Source organism: Trachypithecus francoisi, unplaced genomic scaffold, assembly GCF_009764315.1.
Source record: "Trachypithecus francoisi isolate TF-2019V2 unplaced genomic scaffold, Tfra_2.0 Lachesis_group10, whole genome shotgun sequence".
Taxonomy (NCBI): Eukaryota; Metazoa; Chordata; class Mammalia; order Primates; family Cercopithecidae; genus Trachypithecus; species Trachypithecus francoisi.
Genome location: NW_022681455.1, coordinates 43,133,795 through 43,147,984, shown reverse-complemented (window position 1 = coordinate 43,147,984; position 14,190 = coordinate 43,133,795). Strand labels below are relative to the sequence as shown.

The 14,190-nt window shown below is 51.0% G+C and overlaps 1 protein-coding gene across 5 annotated transcripts; it reads right to left on the bottom strand.

Moving 5' to 3' along the window:
• Positions 1-1,350: 1,350 nt before the first annotated feature.
• Positions 1,351-12,833, bottom strand: CNPY3 (canopy FGF signaling regulator 3). Of its 5 annotated transcripts, XR_004438735.1 has the most exons (7): positions 12,245-12,833; positions 6,601-6,724; positions 5,413-5,474; positions 5,214-5,310; positions 2,783-2,905; positions 2,415-2,532; positions 1,351-2,053 (listed from the first exon to the last, which is right to left on the bottom strand). XR_004438735.1 is itself a non-coding variant. In XM_033217221.1 (6 exons), the coding sequence occupies exons 1-6, from the start codon at positions 12,390-12,392 to the stop codon at positions 1,830-1,832; spliced, it is 834 nt and encodes a 277-aa protein (XP_033073112.1). In that variant the 5' UTR covers positions 12,393-12,833; the 3' UTR covers positions 1,358-1,829. The 5 variants fall into 5 exon arrangements, 1 of the variants encoding a protein (XP_033073112.1); XR_004438734.1 differs by having other exon boundaries at positions 1,358-2,053; positions 5,214-5,474; XM_033217221.1 differs by lacking the exon at positions 5,413-5,474 and having other exon boundaries at positions 1,358-2,053.
• Positions 12,834-14,190: the final 1,357 nt, after the last annotated feature.

Below are 14,190 nucleotides of genomic sequence, written 5' to 3'. Positions count from 1 at the left end.
GGCTTCAGCAGTGTATCCCTCCTACCCACTGGGCCCGGCTTGGAAGTGTGAGGTAGAGTTGCAGTGTGGGTGCTCACAGGACATCTGGTGCGAGCACAGCAACTTGCTGTCATTCTTTCCTTCCAAGAAGCCACAGCTGCTTCCTATTTGCCTTTTAAGAATCTTGGTGGTGGTTAGGCCAGGTGCAGTGGCTCCTGCCTGTAATCCCAACACTTTGGGAAGCTGAGGTGGGTGGATCACAAGGTCAGGAGTTCAAGACTATCCTGGCCAAGATGGTGAAACCCCATCTCTACTAAAAATACAAAAAATTAGCCAGGCATGGTGGCAGGTGCCTGTAATCCCAGCTACTTGGAAGGCTAAGGCAAAAAATTGCTTGAACCCAGGAGGCCGACGTTGAAGTGAGCCAAGATCGCACCACTGCACTCCAGCCTGGGCAACAGAGTGAGATTCCGTGTCCAAAAAAAAACTCTTGGTGGTGGTGACAGGTTAAGACCAAGAAACCAAACCAGTTCAATATGACTCATACTGTCAGTGCCAGGGGTTGGGGCAAGAGGCCCTGACAGGTGTGACGAGTGGAAGTACCATGGATTTTCAATCTGAACACCAGTGTCTACATCCCAGCTATACCACTCCTTAACAGCAGGACCCTGACTCTAAGCATATCACTTGATTCTAGCCTGTTTTCTCCTCTACACAATGAGGCTAACAGCACACCTCACAAGAGTGTGGTAAAAGTTAAAGCACTGTGAATACATACAATTGTCATCAATACTGTACCAACTGCCCTGATCCCTGCCTTCAGGACAAACTGGGAGGTGCCTGAGCTTCCCAACCCTTCTCCCTAGAGGCCAGCATCCCTGCTCCTCCCCCAGCCCTGAGGAACATGGTGTGACCAGGTAGTGTTGGGAGCCTGGTGTCCTCTCAATTGCACTCCAGGTACGACAGCTAGGAACATCAGAGTGATCAAGTGTGGTCATCAGAGAACAAGGTTCAAAACCAACAGGCAGGGCCAGGTGGAAGTGGGAGCAGGGGCGGGAGCTGGCTGGGCAAACACTGCACTTTACACAACAAATGGGAGGCCTTGGGAAGAGCAGCAGTAGGACAGAGGGAGGGAAGAAGGGCAACCAGGCGCCCAGGACACAACGGAGCAGCGTAAGGTCAGTGCACTGCCCTGGGCCTCATCCTATGCCCAAGCCTTCCCTCACCCCAAGACAACCCTGGGCCTTCCCCGCACTTGCTGCTCCCGAGAGTGGGTGGGTTTAGCCTCCCACTCCTCAGTCCGACGGGCTGGAAGTCAAGGGGCAGGAAAGAACACGAGGCTCCAGGGCACCTCCGAGGGCTGTAGAGGACTCAGAAATCAGAATCAGAACATTTTTACTCTTTGGGCCCTGGGGAGGGCCAGGCAGAGTGCAAGGTGTCCACAGGAGGGATGAGCAGACAGTAGCCATGGGGGGCTGCTGTCTCAGTTCCCTGTGGGGGAGGATTGAGGTGAGGTGAGCTTGGGCTCCAGAAGGGCTCCAGTCCTGGTGCCCGGTTCTGACACCTGCCCCTCCTGAGTTCATACTGGAGTCCTTGCAGTCCTGAAACCACAAGGCCTGCCTGAACCCCGGGTCAGGAGAGAAACATATGGGGACAGGAAAGGCCGGCGTAGGCTACCCATGGCGGCGCTTGAGTTCTTCCTGGGGCTTGTGTCTTTCCTTGGAAGAAGACGGCACAGCCAAGGCAAGGAGGGCCTGAAGCCTGCGGGGCCATCCTGGCCTGCCAGAACCATGCCCCCGACTCCTCAGCGTCAAAATCAGAGGTCTCAGCACAGAGGATGCTGGGTGGGCTCAGAGCTCATCAGGGGGGCTGTGTGTTAGAGGGGATGCCTTCTGGATGCCCTCATCCTCCTCGGGGCTGAGGTCTCCCTCAAGGCCACCCAGCTCCTTCCTTTGTTTGCTGCTGCTACTCCTGCCGCCTGCTGCCTTGGCCCTGCTGCTCTTCTTCTTGGACTTCTTCCCTCCCAGGGAAGCTGTGTCTCCCTTCTTGCCGGACCACTGCTCTGCCAGGCAACCTAGGGTGTGGAGGAGAGAGACCCTCAACAGAAGTGCCTCAGGGCTGGGGTGCTGGGTGAGGAGCAATGAGCAGGGAGCCGTAGGAGTAGCAACTGGGACTGTGCTTGACATCAGCATCCCTGCCCCCTGCCTCTCGCTGTGGCCACCAGGACCCTCTGGGGGCATCTGACTTGTCTGCTCATCATTCTGCACCTGGTTTCAGTGACTCTTACTTCCACCATGTCTTGCCAAGCAAGCCTTCCGAGGGCAGAGATCCTACAATGCCCTCTGGTGCCCTCTGTTTCTCCTCCTACCCACCGCCCCTGAGGGAGAGCAAACAAATCATCCAGAGCGAACCTGCCCTTCCTTTCCCAAACTCACTGGTGTCTTTTCCCTTCAGCACGTGGTTGGCGCAGAGGAATTCAGTCAGGTCTTCCTCCTGGTGGTTCCTGTACCAGTCCTCGATCACTTCCTCAAACTCTTCCACCAGCACGTCGCACTGTTAATCATAACACCTCATGTTGGCAAAGCCCCAGCACCTTACTCACTCCTAGAGGAGCTCAGCTAAGCCTCGCAACCCACTGCAAGGTAGGCAGTGGCAGTGGTTCACCTAAGGAAACTGAGGCCAGAGAGGTGAAATGACCTGACCAAAGCCACCCTGGCCTGGGTGGCCTTCCTCAGAGCAGACCCAATCCCCACCGGCCCCTCACTGGGCACAGCAACCCTTCCAAGGGCTGAAGGGCCTGTACCTGCTTCTTGAGGTCAGCCACCTCTGCAGAAGTCTCGTTCCACAGCTCATAGGGGATGTCCATCACCACCTTGACCCCTTTGTGTACCAGGTTGTGTAATGTCTCAAAGGTCTCTGACATGCCCTGGAAGAAGCGACCAGACATGGGAGGTGGAGCTCCCTTCTTTCCCCTCTACCCTCCTGTCCCAGTGGTGCCTACGAACTCAGCTGTAAGATCAATGCCCAATGCCCTCTAAGGATCCTCATCCTTTTTTTTTTTTTTTTGAGAAGGAGTCTCACTCTGTCACCCAGGTTGGAGTGTCTCAGCTCACTGCAACCTCTGCCTCCCAGGTTCAAGCGATTTTCCTGCCTCAGCCTCCACGCCTAGCTAATTTTTGTAGAGATGAGGTTTTGTCATGTTGGTCTCGAACTCCTGGCCTCAAGTGTTCCACTCGCCTCAGCCTCCCAAAGTGCTGGGATTACAGGTGTGAGCCATTGCACCTGGTCTCATCCTTGACCTGACCTTCCTCTCCCCTCTTTTAGGCCTGCTTCCCACAACCCCTGCACATATACCCCTTGACCTGCCTCTGGACACCTCATCCTTTCAAAAAGACCTGTGGCTGCCCTCAGGCCTTTCGGCTTTATGCATGCTTTTCCAGGAAATAGGTTTGTCTTAGCTCTTTCCCCTCACTATGGCTGGACACACTCCCACAGATCCAGACCTGCTGTTCCATTCTTCCTGGGTTGTGTCTTTTCTCAATGGGAAAAAGGCACAGCCAGGGCAGGTAGACCCTTTATTCTGTGAAAACTATCTCTGTTAGCTACCTAGGTCTTATCCAAAAATAAAACATACTATCCATTTCCTCTATTTTCCCAGAGATAACTCATACAAATACCAACATCTAAATATATCCTCCCCCCAGCCCCTTTTTACACTAACAGTGGTGTAGCTACACACTATTTTGCACTTGCCCTTTTTACTTATACCTTGAAGGGCTGGGCATGGTGGCTCACGCCTGTAATCCCAGCACTTTGAGAGGCCAAGGTGGGCTGATCACCTGAGGTCAAGAGTTTGAGACCTGCCCGGCCAGCATGGTGAAATCCCGTCTCTACTAAAAATACAAAAATTAGCTGGGCGTGGTGGTGGGTAGTACCCAACTACTCAGGAGGCTGTGGTGGGAGAATCGCTTGAATCTGGAAGGTGGAGGCTGCAATGAGCTGAGATCCTGCACTCCAGGTTGGGCAACAGAGTAATACTGTCTCCAAAACACATAAAAACCTTGAAGATCAATTTAATTCAGTTCCTAAAGAGCCTCCCCATTCTTTGTTTCCAGCCGCATACTAGTTCATCAAACGGCCAGATCAACGTATTTAATCCCCTATTGGTGGAGTTAGATTGTTTCTCACTTTTGGCTATGAAAAATAATACTTAAAAACACTTTTTATTAAAGCAAACACAGATTTATTACTGAGTAGAGTGCAAAATTCATACAAATTTCTGCTGCTTGAGACTATACCCTTAGGTATCCCAGGAGTTTATGAATGGTATCCTTTGCTAGAAAGAAACTTAGGTAGAAAAATGTGGGTGGCTGGCCGGGCGCGGTGGCTCAAGCCTGTAATCCCAGCACTTTGGGAGGCCGAGACGGGCGGATCACGAGGTCAGGAGATCGAGACCATCCTGGCTAACACGGTGAAACCCCGTCTCTATTAAAAAATACAAAAACTAGCCGGGCGTGGTGGCCGGCGCCTGTAGTCCCAGCTACTCGGGAGGCTGAGGCAGGAGAATGGCGTGAACCCGGGAGGCGGAGCTTGCAGTGAGCTGAGATCCGGCCACTGTACTCCAGCCTGGGTGACAGCCAGACTCCGTCTCAAAAAAAAGAAAAGAAAGAAAAGAAAAATGTGGGTGGCAACTATCTTACCCTGTGCCAGGCACTGAAGATGTAGAGAGGAAGCAGTATGGGTCTTGTTGTAAGCAGCTCATTCTCCAGAGAGAGAAGCACTCGTGCACATACTGAGTACATGGGATGTCACACAGGCACCCCAGTGGGGTTGTGGGAGGTGCTGTGTGGGCCCCGAGATGGGACTGGGCAGTCACTCACCCCAGGTGTCCTCTGATACCGCGCCTAAACCTCCACCTTTCTGCACATCCTGGATCTTGCTAAGTTCTCCCTCTCTAGTGTCTTTAGGTTCCCATGAGGGCAGCAACTGTGGAGCATTTCTGCCTGTGTCTGAGATTGAAGCAGGACCCTCATGGACAGGCCTAGACCCTCATGCATGTGCCTGAAAAGTCAGGCCACTCAGGAGGGGAGGAGGGCAAATGGTAATCAAAGAATGGGAAGAGGCAAGGAGGGAAGCTCCCGGTGGTGATCTTCAAATCACACTCACACCAGCAGACACACTAAGATACATGCAGCCTGGCCCCAGAGCAGAGGAAGGACAATCCCAAATCCAACCTTGGCAAATCGGTTGCTGCCGGTCCTCTCCTTGTGCAGGCTATAATCCAGGAGCCTCTTGCAAATGGTCTCAGTGACTTCAATTAACCGCAAGTCCCTGCCAAGATAGCAGGACGAGAGGAACTGAGTTCCCCTCCTAGCCCCAGTGGGTTAGTGGTCTGTCCCTCCAGCCCTGTGCCCCAACACCTGCACATCTCACCAACGGGAAGTGAGTCAGAACTGGAAGGAAGATAGGTTATCTGGTCTGGGGGATCTGAAATGCTGGAATACAGACCAGAGAGACAAAATTTTAACAGCTCTAAGGGAAGGAATTTTTTATAAAGCTAAATGATTCAGTATTTAGATCTTTTGATAAAGCAAAATATATTAAATTTTGATGGTAAAATATTCTCTTTGAAGGGATGATCACAGCTGACAGAATTGGTTTTTTTTTTTTTTTTTTTTTTTTTGAGACAGAGTCTCGCTCTGTCGCCCAGGCTGGAGTGCAGTGGCCGGATCTCAGCTCACTGCAAGCTCCGCCTCCTGGGTTCACGCCATTCTCCTGCCTCAGCCTCCCCAGTAGCTGGGACTACAGGCGCCCGCCACCTCGCCCGGCTAGTTTTTTGTATGTTTTAGTAGAGACGGGTTTTCACCGTGTTAGCCAGGATGGTCTCGATCTCCTGACCTCGTGATCCGCCCGCCTCGGCCTCCCAAAGTGCTGGGATTACAGGCTTGAGCCACCGTGCCCGGCCCAGAATTGGGTCTTTAAAAAATATATTTATACTTGGCAAAAAAAAAAGTTGGTAATCCCATTACTAACGTTTTTAAAAAATTGCACTGCGGCCGGGTGTGGTGGCTCACACCTGTAATCCCAGCACTTTGGGAGGCCGAGGCAGGCGGATCATCTGAGATCGAGTTTGAGACCAGCCTGACCAACATGGTGAAACTCCATCTCTACTAAAAAAATACAGAAAATTAGCTGGGTGTGGTGGCACATGCCAGTAATCCCAGCTACTTGGGAGGCTGAGGCAGGAAAATCTGTTGAACCTGGGGGGCAGAGGTTGTGGTGAGCCAAGATCATGACATTGCACTCCAGCCTGGGCAACAAGAGTGAAACTCTGGCTCAAAAAAAAACTTGAAATGGTCTGTGAAATCCAAGCGTCTGAGAATCAATGATATAGTCCAATAGTCTTGCTTTTAGAGATGAGAAATCTGCTGAAGCATAAAGAAGTTAAGAGATTTTTGCAGGTCATCCAATTAGTTGGGGACAAAACCAGTGGGCAAACTCAGGTATTGGTTACAACTGATGCCCCTGTAGGGGGTTTGCCTAGTTAGGAGAAGGGAACTCCAAGCCTCTGAAGCCTCTAGCAGCAATGCAGGCCAGGCCAGTGAGTCCCCATTCACTTACGACTTGGTGTATTTGACTCCAGAGGCCTTCTGGTCCAGGATGCCATAGCCCGTGCCAATCACCTCCTTCGTCTTGCCGGTTTCCTCAAAGGCTGACTTCAGCTCCACAGCAACATATTTACACACTAGGGGAGGGAGGTAGCACAGCCCACTGAGTGCACATGAGTCTAATGGGAGGCCAGCTCCCAGCAAAACAGATCCAGGTGGGCATCCTTTCCTAGACTGGAGGACCAAAATCAACACTCAAGGCAGGGAAGGAGTTAGAACCTGTGGAGGCTAAAGCAACTCCATCTTGGATGCTAATATGCCATGTTGACTTCTGATTAACCCCAGTTCTAGGAATGCCTCTAGGATTTCTATTTTATCTACTGTTTCTTGTGTCAGAGCATGTACTTACTGCAAATCCTGCCCTTAAGCAATTGTTCTTCGTATCCCTTTTTTTTCGAGATGGAGTTTTGCTCTTGTTGCCCAGGCTAGAGTACAATGGTGAGATCTCAGCTCTTGGGTTCAAGCGATTCTCCTGCCTCAGCCTCCCAAGTAGCTGGGATTACAGGCATGCACCATCATGCCCGGCTAATTTTGTACTTTTAGTAGAGACAGGGTTTCATCTTGTTGGGTAGGCTGGTCTCGAACTCCTGACCTCAAGCGATCCACCCACCTCGGCCTTGCAAACTGCTGGGATTACAGGCATGAGCCACCACGCCAGGGCCTATCATTTTACTTTCTAAAATTGCATACATACAGAAAAGCTGAAAGAACACAATGAATACCTTCCACTTGTATTCAACAGTTGTTAATAGTTTGCCACATTCTGTCTCCAATATATAATATCTCAACAATATATACATTATTTTTGCTACACCATCTTGAGAGTAAGTGGCAAACATGACCTTTTGCCGTAAATATATCATCATGTATCTCCTGAAAGCAAGGACCTTCTCCTACATAACCAAAGAACAATTATGACACTTGGAAAATTAACAATTCCAATGTCACCCAGTAGTTCATATTCAGATTTCCTTAACTGTCCCCAAAACGTCTTTTATAGTTGTTATATTACTTGATTTCATATGTGTTCCAACATCAGCTCTCTATTTCTACCAAGTTAATTTGCTCCATGACCTCCAGAGAGCTCTTGTTCCTACTGTCTCCGCACATTTATTTTCTCATTTCCTCTTACCCTTCCTCAAACAGGTATTAGGCAACTCCTATGTGTCAGCCTGGGGATACAGAGATGAAAACAAGGTCCCCTCCCTTCCAGATACTCAGTCTAATGGAACAGATAAAGGTGTAGACAAATAACTACCACTGTGTAAGGAGTGCTACAGTGCTACCACCAAGGGTGTGAAGTGCCTGAAGCCCTAGGAAAATATTTAATCCCTTCTAAGGGCTTCTCTGCCCATCGTGCCCACCTCACATTATAAGCCTCTCCCCCAGGAAGCCATTCTGCATTAATGCCAATTGCTCTAGATTTCACTCTGGGCCTCTGCAGGATCCATCCCTAAGGACCCTTGGTCATTTCATGTGTCTCTCCACAAAGACCACAAGGGTCCCCAAAATGTGCATTATGTATAGATTTTTTTCTGTATTTCCTTAGCCTGTGACTTGATATATGTTGGATGCTTGATAAATCTTGTTGATAGAGACCGTCTTCTGATGCCTCTGAATGGAATACCAGTCTGCAGGCTAAATGCCATCAGCAGTTTTAACACTGACAACACAGTCTGGTAGAATACCAATTTACCACAAGAATAAATACATCCCCCGGAGGCCTGCTTGGTGAAATTCATCGATGGCTTGGAGAATTTGCAACACATAAAAATTCCAAGTAATAAGCTGGTGATCTTCAAGTCTGCAATGAATTGGGGATGTCCCACCTCCCCAGCTCTCCATCCAGGACCGTCTGGGCTCCCTCCCCTCTTCTGTCCCGTACTCTGCACAGGCGCATCATTTTTCTGGCACCACTTGTCCCTCCTCCCACGCCCTCCCCAGGAGTGGGGAAAGGGGAGGTTTGGAACATCCTTTCTCTCTTATACCCATCAAACACAACTTTGCTTTCCAGCTCTTCCAAACATTACCTCTTTAAGACCTCCTCTGGGGATCCCACCCAGAATCAGACTCGGAGGAGACTCATGGCACAGACCCCAGACCCTCACTGACATCCACCCACTCTTTTTTTCCGGGCAGGTTCTCCTTCCTCTGTGCCGAGGCCTGTTCTACTCAGGCTACTGAGCCAGGAGGCAGGCTTGGTGGGCTAGACACAGTCAGCATTTAATAACAAAGGTGTAATAATAATAAATACAAACAAATACAATATTAAGATGAACCTAATGGTTGGAGTTTGCCAAGCCATTCTGTAACTGCAAATCCCTTTTCAATTAATCTTCACCAGTTACTAAATGAGTTTAGGCTAGAATGATCTCTATGATCTTGGGCATCTCTATGCTTCTGTGAGTCCGTGAACGTTGCCTAAGGAGAATAAATGTGAGCTTCTTAGGTTATCAGAATAATAAGAGGGACAGCATGGGCTCTTTGCTATCAGAATAAGACAGAATACAGGCCGAGTGTGGTGGCTCATGCCTGTAATCCCAGCACTTTGGAAGGTTGAGGCGGGAGGATCACCTGAGGTCAGGAGTTCAAGACCAACCTGGCCAACATGGTGAAACTCCATCTCTACAAAAATACAAAAATTATCCGGGAATGGCCGGGTGTGATGGCTCACGCCTATAATCCCAGCACTTTGGGAGGCTGAGACGGGCAGATCACAAGATCAGGAGATCGAGACCATCCTGGCTAACATGGTGAAACCCCATCTCTACTAAAAATACAAAAAAATTAGCCAGGCGTGGTGGTGGGCGCCTGTAGTCCCAGCTACTGTAGTCCCAGCTGAGGCAGGAGAATAGCCTGAACTCAGGAGGCGGAGCCTGCAGTGAGCCGACCACTGCACTCCAGCCTGGGCAACAGAGCGAGACTCTTTTCACTGCACTCCAGTCTGGGCCACAGAGCGAGACTCTGTCTCAAAAAAAAAAAAAAAAAAAAAAAAATTACCGGGCATGATGGCAGGTGCCTGTAATCCCAGCTACTCAGGAGGTTGAGGGAGGAGAATCGCTTGAATCCTCGAGGCAAAGGTTGCAGCGAGCCTAGGTTGCGCCACTGCACTCCAGCCTGGGCAACAGAGCAAGACTCCGTCTCAAAAATAATAATAATTCCAGCCTGGGCAACAGAGCAAGACTCCGTCTCAAAAATAATAATAATAATAATAAGAAGAAGAAGAAGAAGAAGAAGAAGAGGAGGAAGAAGAAGAAGAAGAGGAAGAGGAAGAAGAAGAAGAAGAAGAAGAGGAAGAGGAAGAAGAAGAAGAAGGAGACAGAAAACAAAGAAAAGAGGAAGTGAAACCCTGAAAAGCTATCAGCAGGGCTGGGCGCAGTGGCTCAAGCCTGTAATTCCAGCATTTTGGGAGGCTGAGGTGGGCGGGTCACCCGAGGTCAGGAATTCGAGACCAGCCTGGCCAACATGGTGAAAATCCGTCTCTACCAAAAATAGCCAGGAGTGGTGGCACACACCTGTAGTCCCACCTACTCGGGAGGCTGAGGTAGAAGAATCCTTGAACCCGGAGACAGAGGTTGCAGTGAGCCAAGGTCGCACCACTGCACTCCAGACTGGGCAACAGAGCAAGACTCCATCTCAAAAAAAAAAAAGGCCGGGCGCAGTGGCTCACACCTGTAATCCCAGCACTTTGGAGCCGAGGTGGGCGGATCACGAGGTCAGGAGATCGAGACCATCCTGGCTAACCTGGTGAAACCCTGTCTCTACTAAAAATACAAAAATTAGGTGGGTGTGGTGGCACATGCCTGTAGTCCCAGCTACTCGGCAGGAGAATGGAGTGAACTCAGGAGGCGGAGGTTGCAGTGAGTCCAGATCGCATCACTGCACTCCAGCCTGGGCGACAGATCGAGACTCCGTCTCAAAAAACAAAAAACAAAAAAGGCCGGGTGCGGTGGCTAATGCCTGTAATCCCAAAACGTTGGGAGGCTGAGGCGGGCGGATCACCAGAGGATCTGGTGAGCCAAGATCGCGCCATTGCACACCAGCCTGGGCAACAAGAGTGAAACTCATCCCCCCCCCCACACACACAAAAAGGTTATCAGGACTAGAGGAAGAGTGAAAGGGCGGCCAGAAGCAGAAGCTCACGCCTGTAAACCCAGCACTTTGGGAACCCAAAGCGGGCTGATCACTTGAGGTCAGGAGTTCGAGACCAGCCAATATGGTGAAACCTCATCTCTACTAAAAATACAAAAATTAGCTGCGCATGGTGGCATGCGCCTGTAATCCCAGCTACTCAGGAGGCTGAGACAGGAAAATCGTTTGAACTTGGGAGGCAGAGGTCGCAGTGAGCCGAGATCACACCACTGCATTCCAGCCTGGGAAACAGAGCAATACGCCGTCTCACAAGAAAAAAAAAAAGAAAAGAAAAGAACAAAGAAAGAAAGAAAAGAAAGAGGGAAGGCACAGGCTTGAACTCATACTCGGTGCCCCACCAGTGAAGTCAGCTTATCTCTAAAGCATCGCCTTTTAATCTCTCTAATGGAAGGATTATGTGTCCCAAACTTACCCCAAACCCACTTTCCAGTGTTTAGGGAACATCTGGCCTGATGTAGGCTTTCAATTCAGATGAGAGATTCACAGCCAACTTTCTGGCGGCCCTAGGGTTACGGGGATGGGAAGGCAGGCATGACTGTAGGGTCTGCGGAGAAAACTGATGGACGCAGGGGAGGAAAAAGAAATAGGTCCTTTATAGCTGGCTCGCTGGTAGCTCCCTCTCTCTCTGTAGTTCCTCAACGCCTACGTCCTTGGGACTCACCTTTTCTCCATACTCCTAAAATCTTCTTTCAAGTTCCCCATAGGCTCTACTGTTCCCCCAAAGGACCCCTCAGACCCAGATCCTCCTCCTCACACCCCCACAGTACTCCACTTAATCTTCTGTATTCTCAAAACATTTATTGAGTGCCTACCGGATACTGTGTGAATGCGTATCTAAGACAAAGTCTCTGCCTTCGAGGAGCTGTTAGTGGGTGCAACAGACAACTACACAGATTGGGTTACAGTGAGGGCACAAACGGGAAAGTCTTAGGTTCTTTTCCCCCAAGACGAGTCATCTGGAGCTTTTCAGTTCCTCAAACTCGTTCTTGGCTTCTCAGCCGGCAGGCCTCTGCCTCTGTAGTTTCCTCTGAGTGAGCCCCTCTCTTTCCACTTCTCTTCACCTGGCTAACTCCTAATGCCTCTTCGTGCTTCCTGTATGAAGCCTTCTCTGACTCCCCTCTGCACACAGCCTTCGCCCACCCCCTCCCCCACTCCAGGCTAGACCAGATGCTCCTCGCCCGGCCCCTAAAAGGAAGCTCTGTACCTCCCCTATCATGGCATCTCCTACTCTGAATTATCATTGCTTGTTTCTACCAATGTGTGAACTCCAGGGGTACCGGAACCAGACCTCTCGTCCGCCGCGGCGTTCCAGCGCACAGTATATTCAACGAACTAAGAGACCCTGCAGAGCTCGGAACCTTGCAGCCCCCGATGCTGCTCCGCAAGGGCCGCCTCTGGAGCCCGCCCCTCCGGCAGGATACGCCCCACGGGCCCCGCCTCCTCACCTTCGCATTTGCTGGGCAGACGAACCCAGTCGTTCTCCTCAGCTCCGGCCTGGCTCGGGCCCAGCTCCGGGGCAGGCAGCAGCAGAAGCAGCAGCAGCAAGGGAAGAAGCAGAAGACAGCGGGACGCGGGCTCAGGCAACAACTCCATGGCCCAGCTGGGCCCGACCCCAACGGACACGGCGGCACCTCCTCCCGCGGCGCGCGCGGAGCAGCTTCCCCGCGCCGCTTCCGGGGCTGCACACGTGCCTCCGCGTAACCACGACAACAGCGAGCCTCCCGCCCGCCCTCCTCTCGCAGCCGCAGCCGGCCTTCAAAGCAGACCAAAGCTCGCGGACGGCGCAGCCAATAGACTTTCTGGGGTTTGCCCCCTAACGAATGGGAGGACTACCTTTTTACGGCCTTGGCCAGTAAGAGAGCAGATGGTGCCCTCAGCGACCTATGGCAACGTCCTTTCCCACCCCCTGACGGAGGCTCTGGGAGAGGATGCAGGACCAGGACCCGGGGAGAAGAACCCTGTGTCTGGGCCTGAGTGGGACGCATTCAGGCGCACAGGTGCTGGAAGATGTGGGGAAGGCCGGCTTCGCGGCTTTCTCCGCCTCCTCGAACGTCACTTCCCTCCTGGGTTCCTAATGCCGCAAGTCCTTACTGAACACCTGTTTTTAAATGTTATTATTATTGGTGTTGTGGTTGTTATAGCAAGGCACTCTTGTAGGCGCTTAGCGTGGGAGCAGGACGACTCAGACTGTCCCCAGCCTTCAAGATCTAGAACAAATGACTTCCTCTCTGAGCCTGTTTCTATTTGTATGACACAGTGATTCTCCTAGCTGCTGTGTGAGCTTGCCTGTTGTTGGGAAGCTCAAATAGGTTAATAGAATTACAACTTATCGAGCAGACTGTAAAAAGTTATGGCATTAATTTTCTTTTTGTATGTAATCCCAGCCCCTTTTACTGCCCTATTATTTATTTCTTGATTCTGCCCTCTCAGAAGGCAGGAATTTGGCCGATTAACAATTGTCTCTCCCTTCCGCTTCCTCAGCAACAACAGGGTGCCTGGCACAGGGAGATACTCAGTAAATCTCCCATCGGCTGTGTCATTAAGAGGAACTCTTAATGGCTCACGCCTGTAATTCCAGCACTTTGGAAGGCCCAGGCAGGAGGATCACTTGAGCCCAGGAGTTGGAGACCAGTCTGGGCAACAGAGTGAGACCCTGTCTCAAAAAAGAAGAAGAAAAAAAAGCCCAGGTGCCGTGGCTTACGTCTGTAATCTCAGCACTTTGGGAGGCCAAGATGGGAGAACTGCTTGAGGCCTGGAGTTCGAGACCAGCCTGGTCAACACAGCGAGACCCCCATCACAAAAATAAATAAATAAATCAAAATAAAAAAGAGGAGGCCGGGCTCGGTGGCTCATGCCTATAATTCCAGTACTTTGGGAGGCCAAGGCAGGCGGATCATGAGGTCAGGAGTTCAAGACCACCCTGGCCAAGATGCTGAAACCCCCTCCCTACTAAAGATACAAAAAATTAGCCGGGCGTAGTGGCGCCTGCCTATAATCCCAGCTACTCAGGAGGCGGAGGCAAAAGAATTACTTGAACCTGGGAGGCGGAGGTTGCAGTGAGCCACGATCACGCCATTGTACTCCAGCCTGGGCGACAGGGTGAGACTGTCTCAAAAATAATAAAGGCCGGGCATGGTGGTTCATGCCTGTAATCCCAGCACTTAGGGAGGCCAAGGCAGGTGGATCACAAGGTCAGGAATTGGAGACCAGCCTGGCCTATATGATGAAACCCCCTCTCTACTAAAAATATAAAAAAATTAGCTGTGTTGGTGGGCACCTGTAGTCCCAGTTACTTGGGAAGCTGAGGTGGGAGAATCGCTTGAACCCTGGAGGCGGAGGTTGCAGTGAGCTGAGATCGTGCCACTGCACTCCAGTCCAGTGACAGAGCGAG

Excerpts from the sequence above, each read along its gene's own strand:
- CNPY3 (XM_033217221.1), bottom strand. The coding sequence starts at position 12,392 with ATGGAGTTGTTGCCTGAGCCCGCGTCCCGCTGTCTTCTGCTTCTTCCC. Across the intron at positions 6,725-12,244 it reads TCTGCCCAGCAAATGCGAAG|TGTGTAAATATGTTGCTGTG; the intron begins GTGAGGAGGCGG and ends TCCCTCCCCTAG. Across the intron at positions 5,311-6,600 it reads GGAGTCAAATACACCAAGTC|GGACTTGCGGTTAATTGAAG; the intron begins GTAAGTGAATGG and ends CTATCTTGGCAG.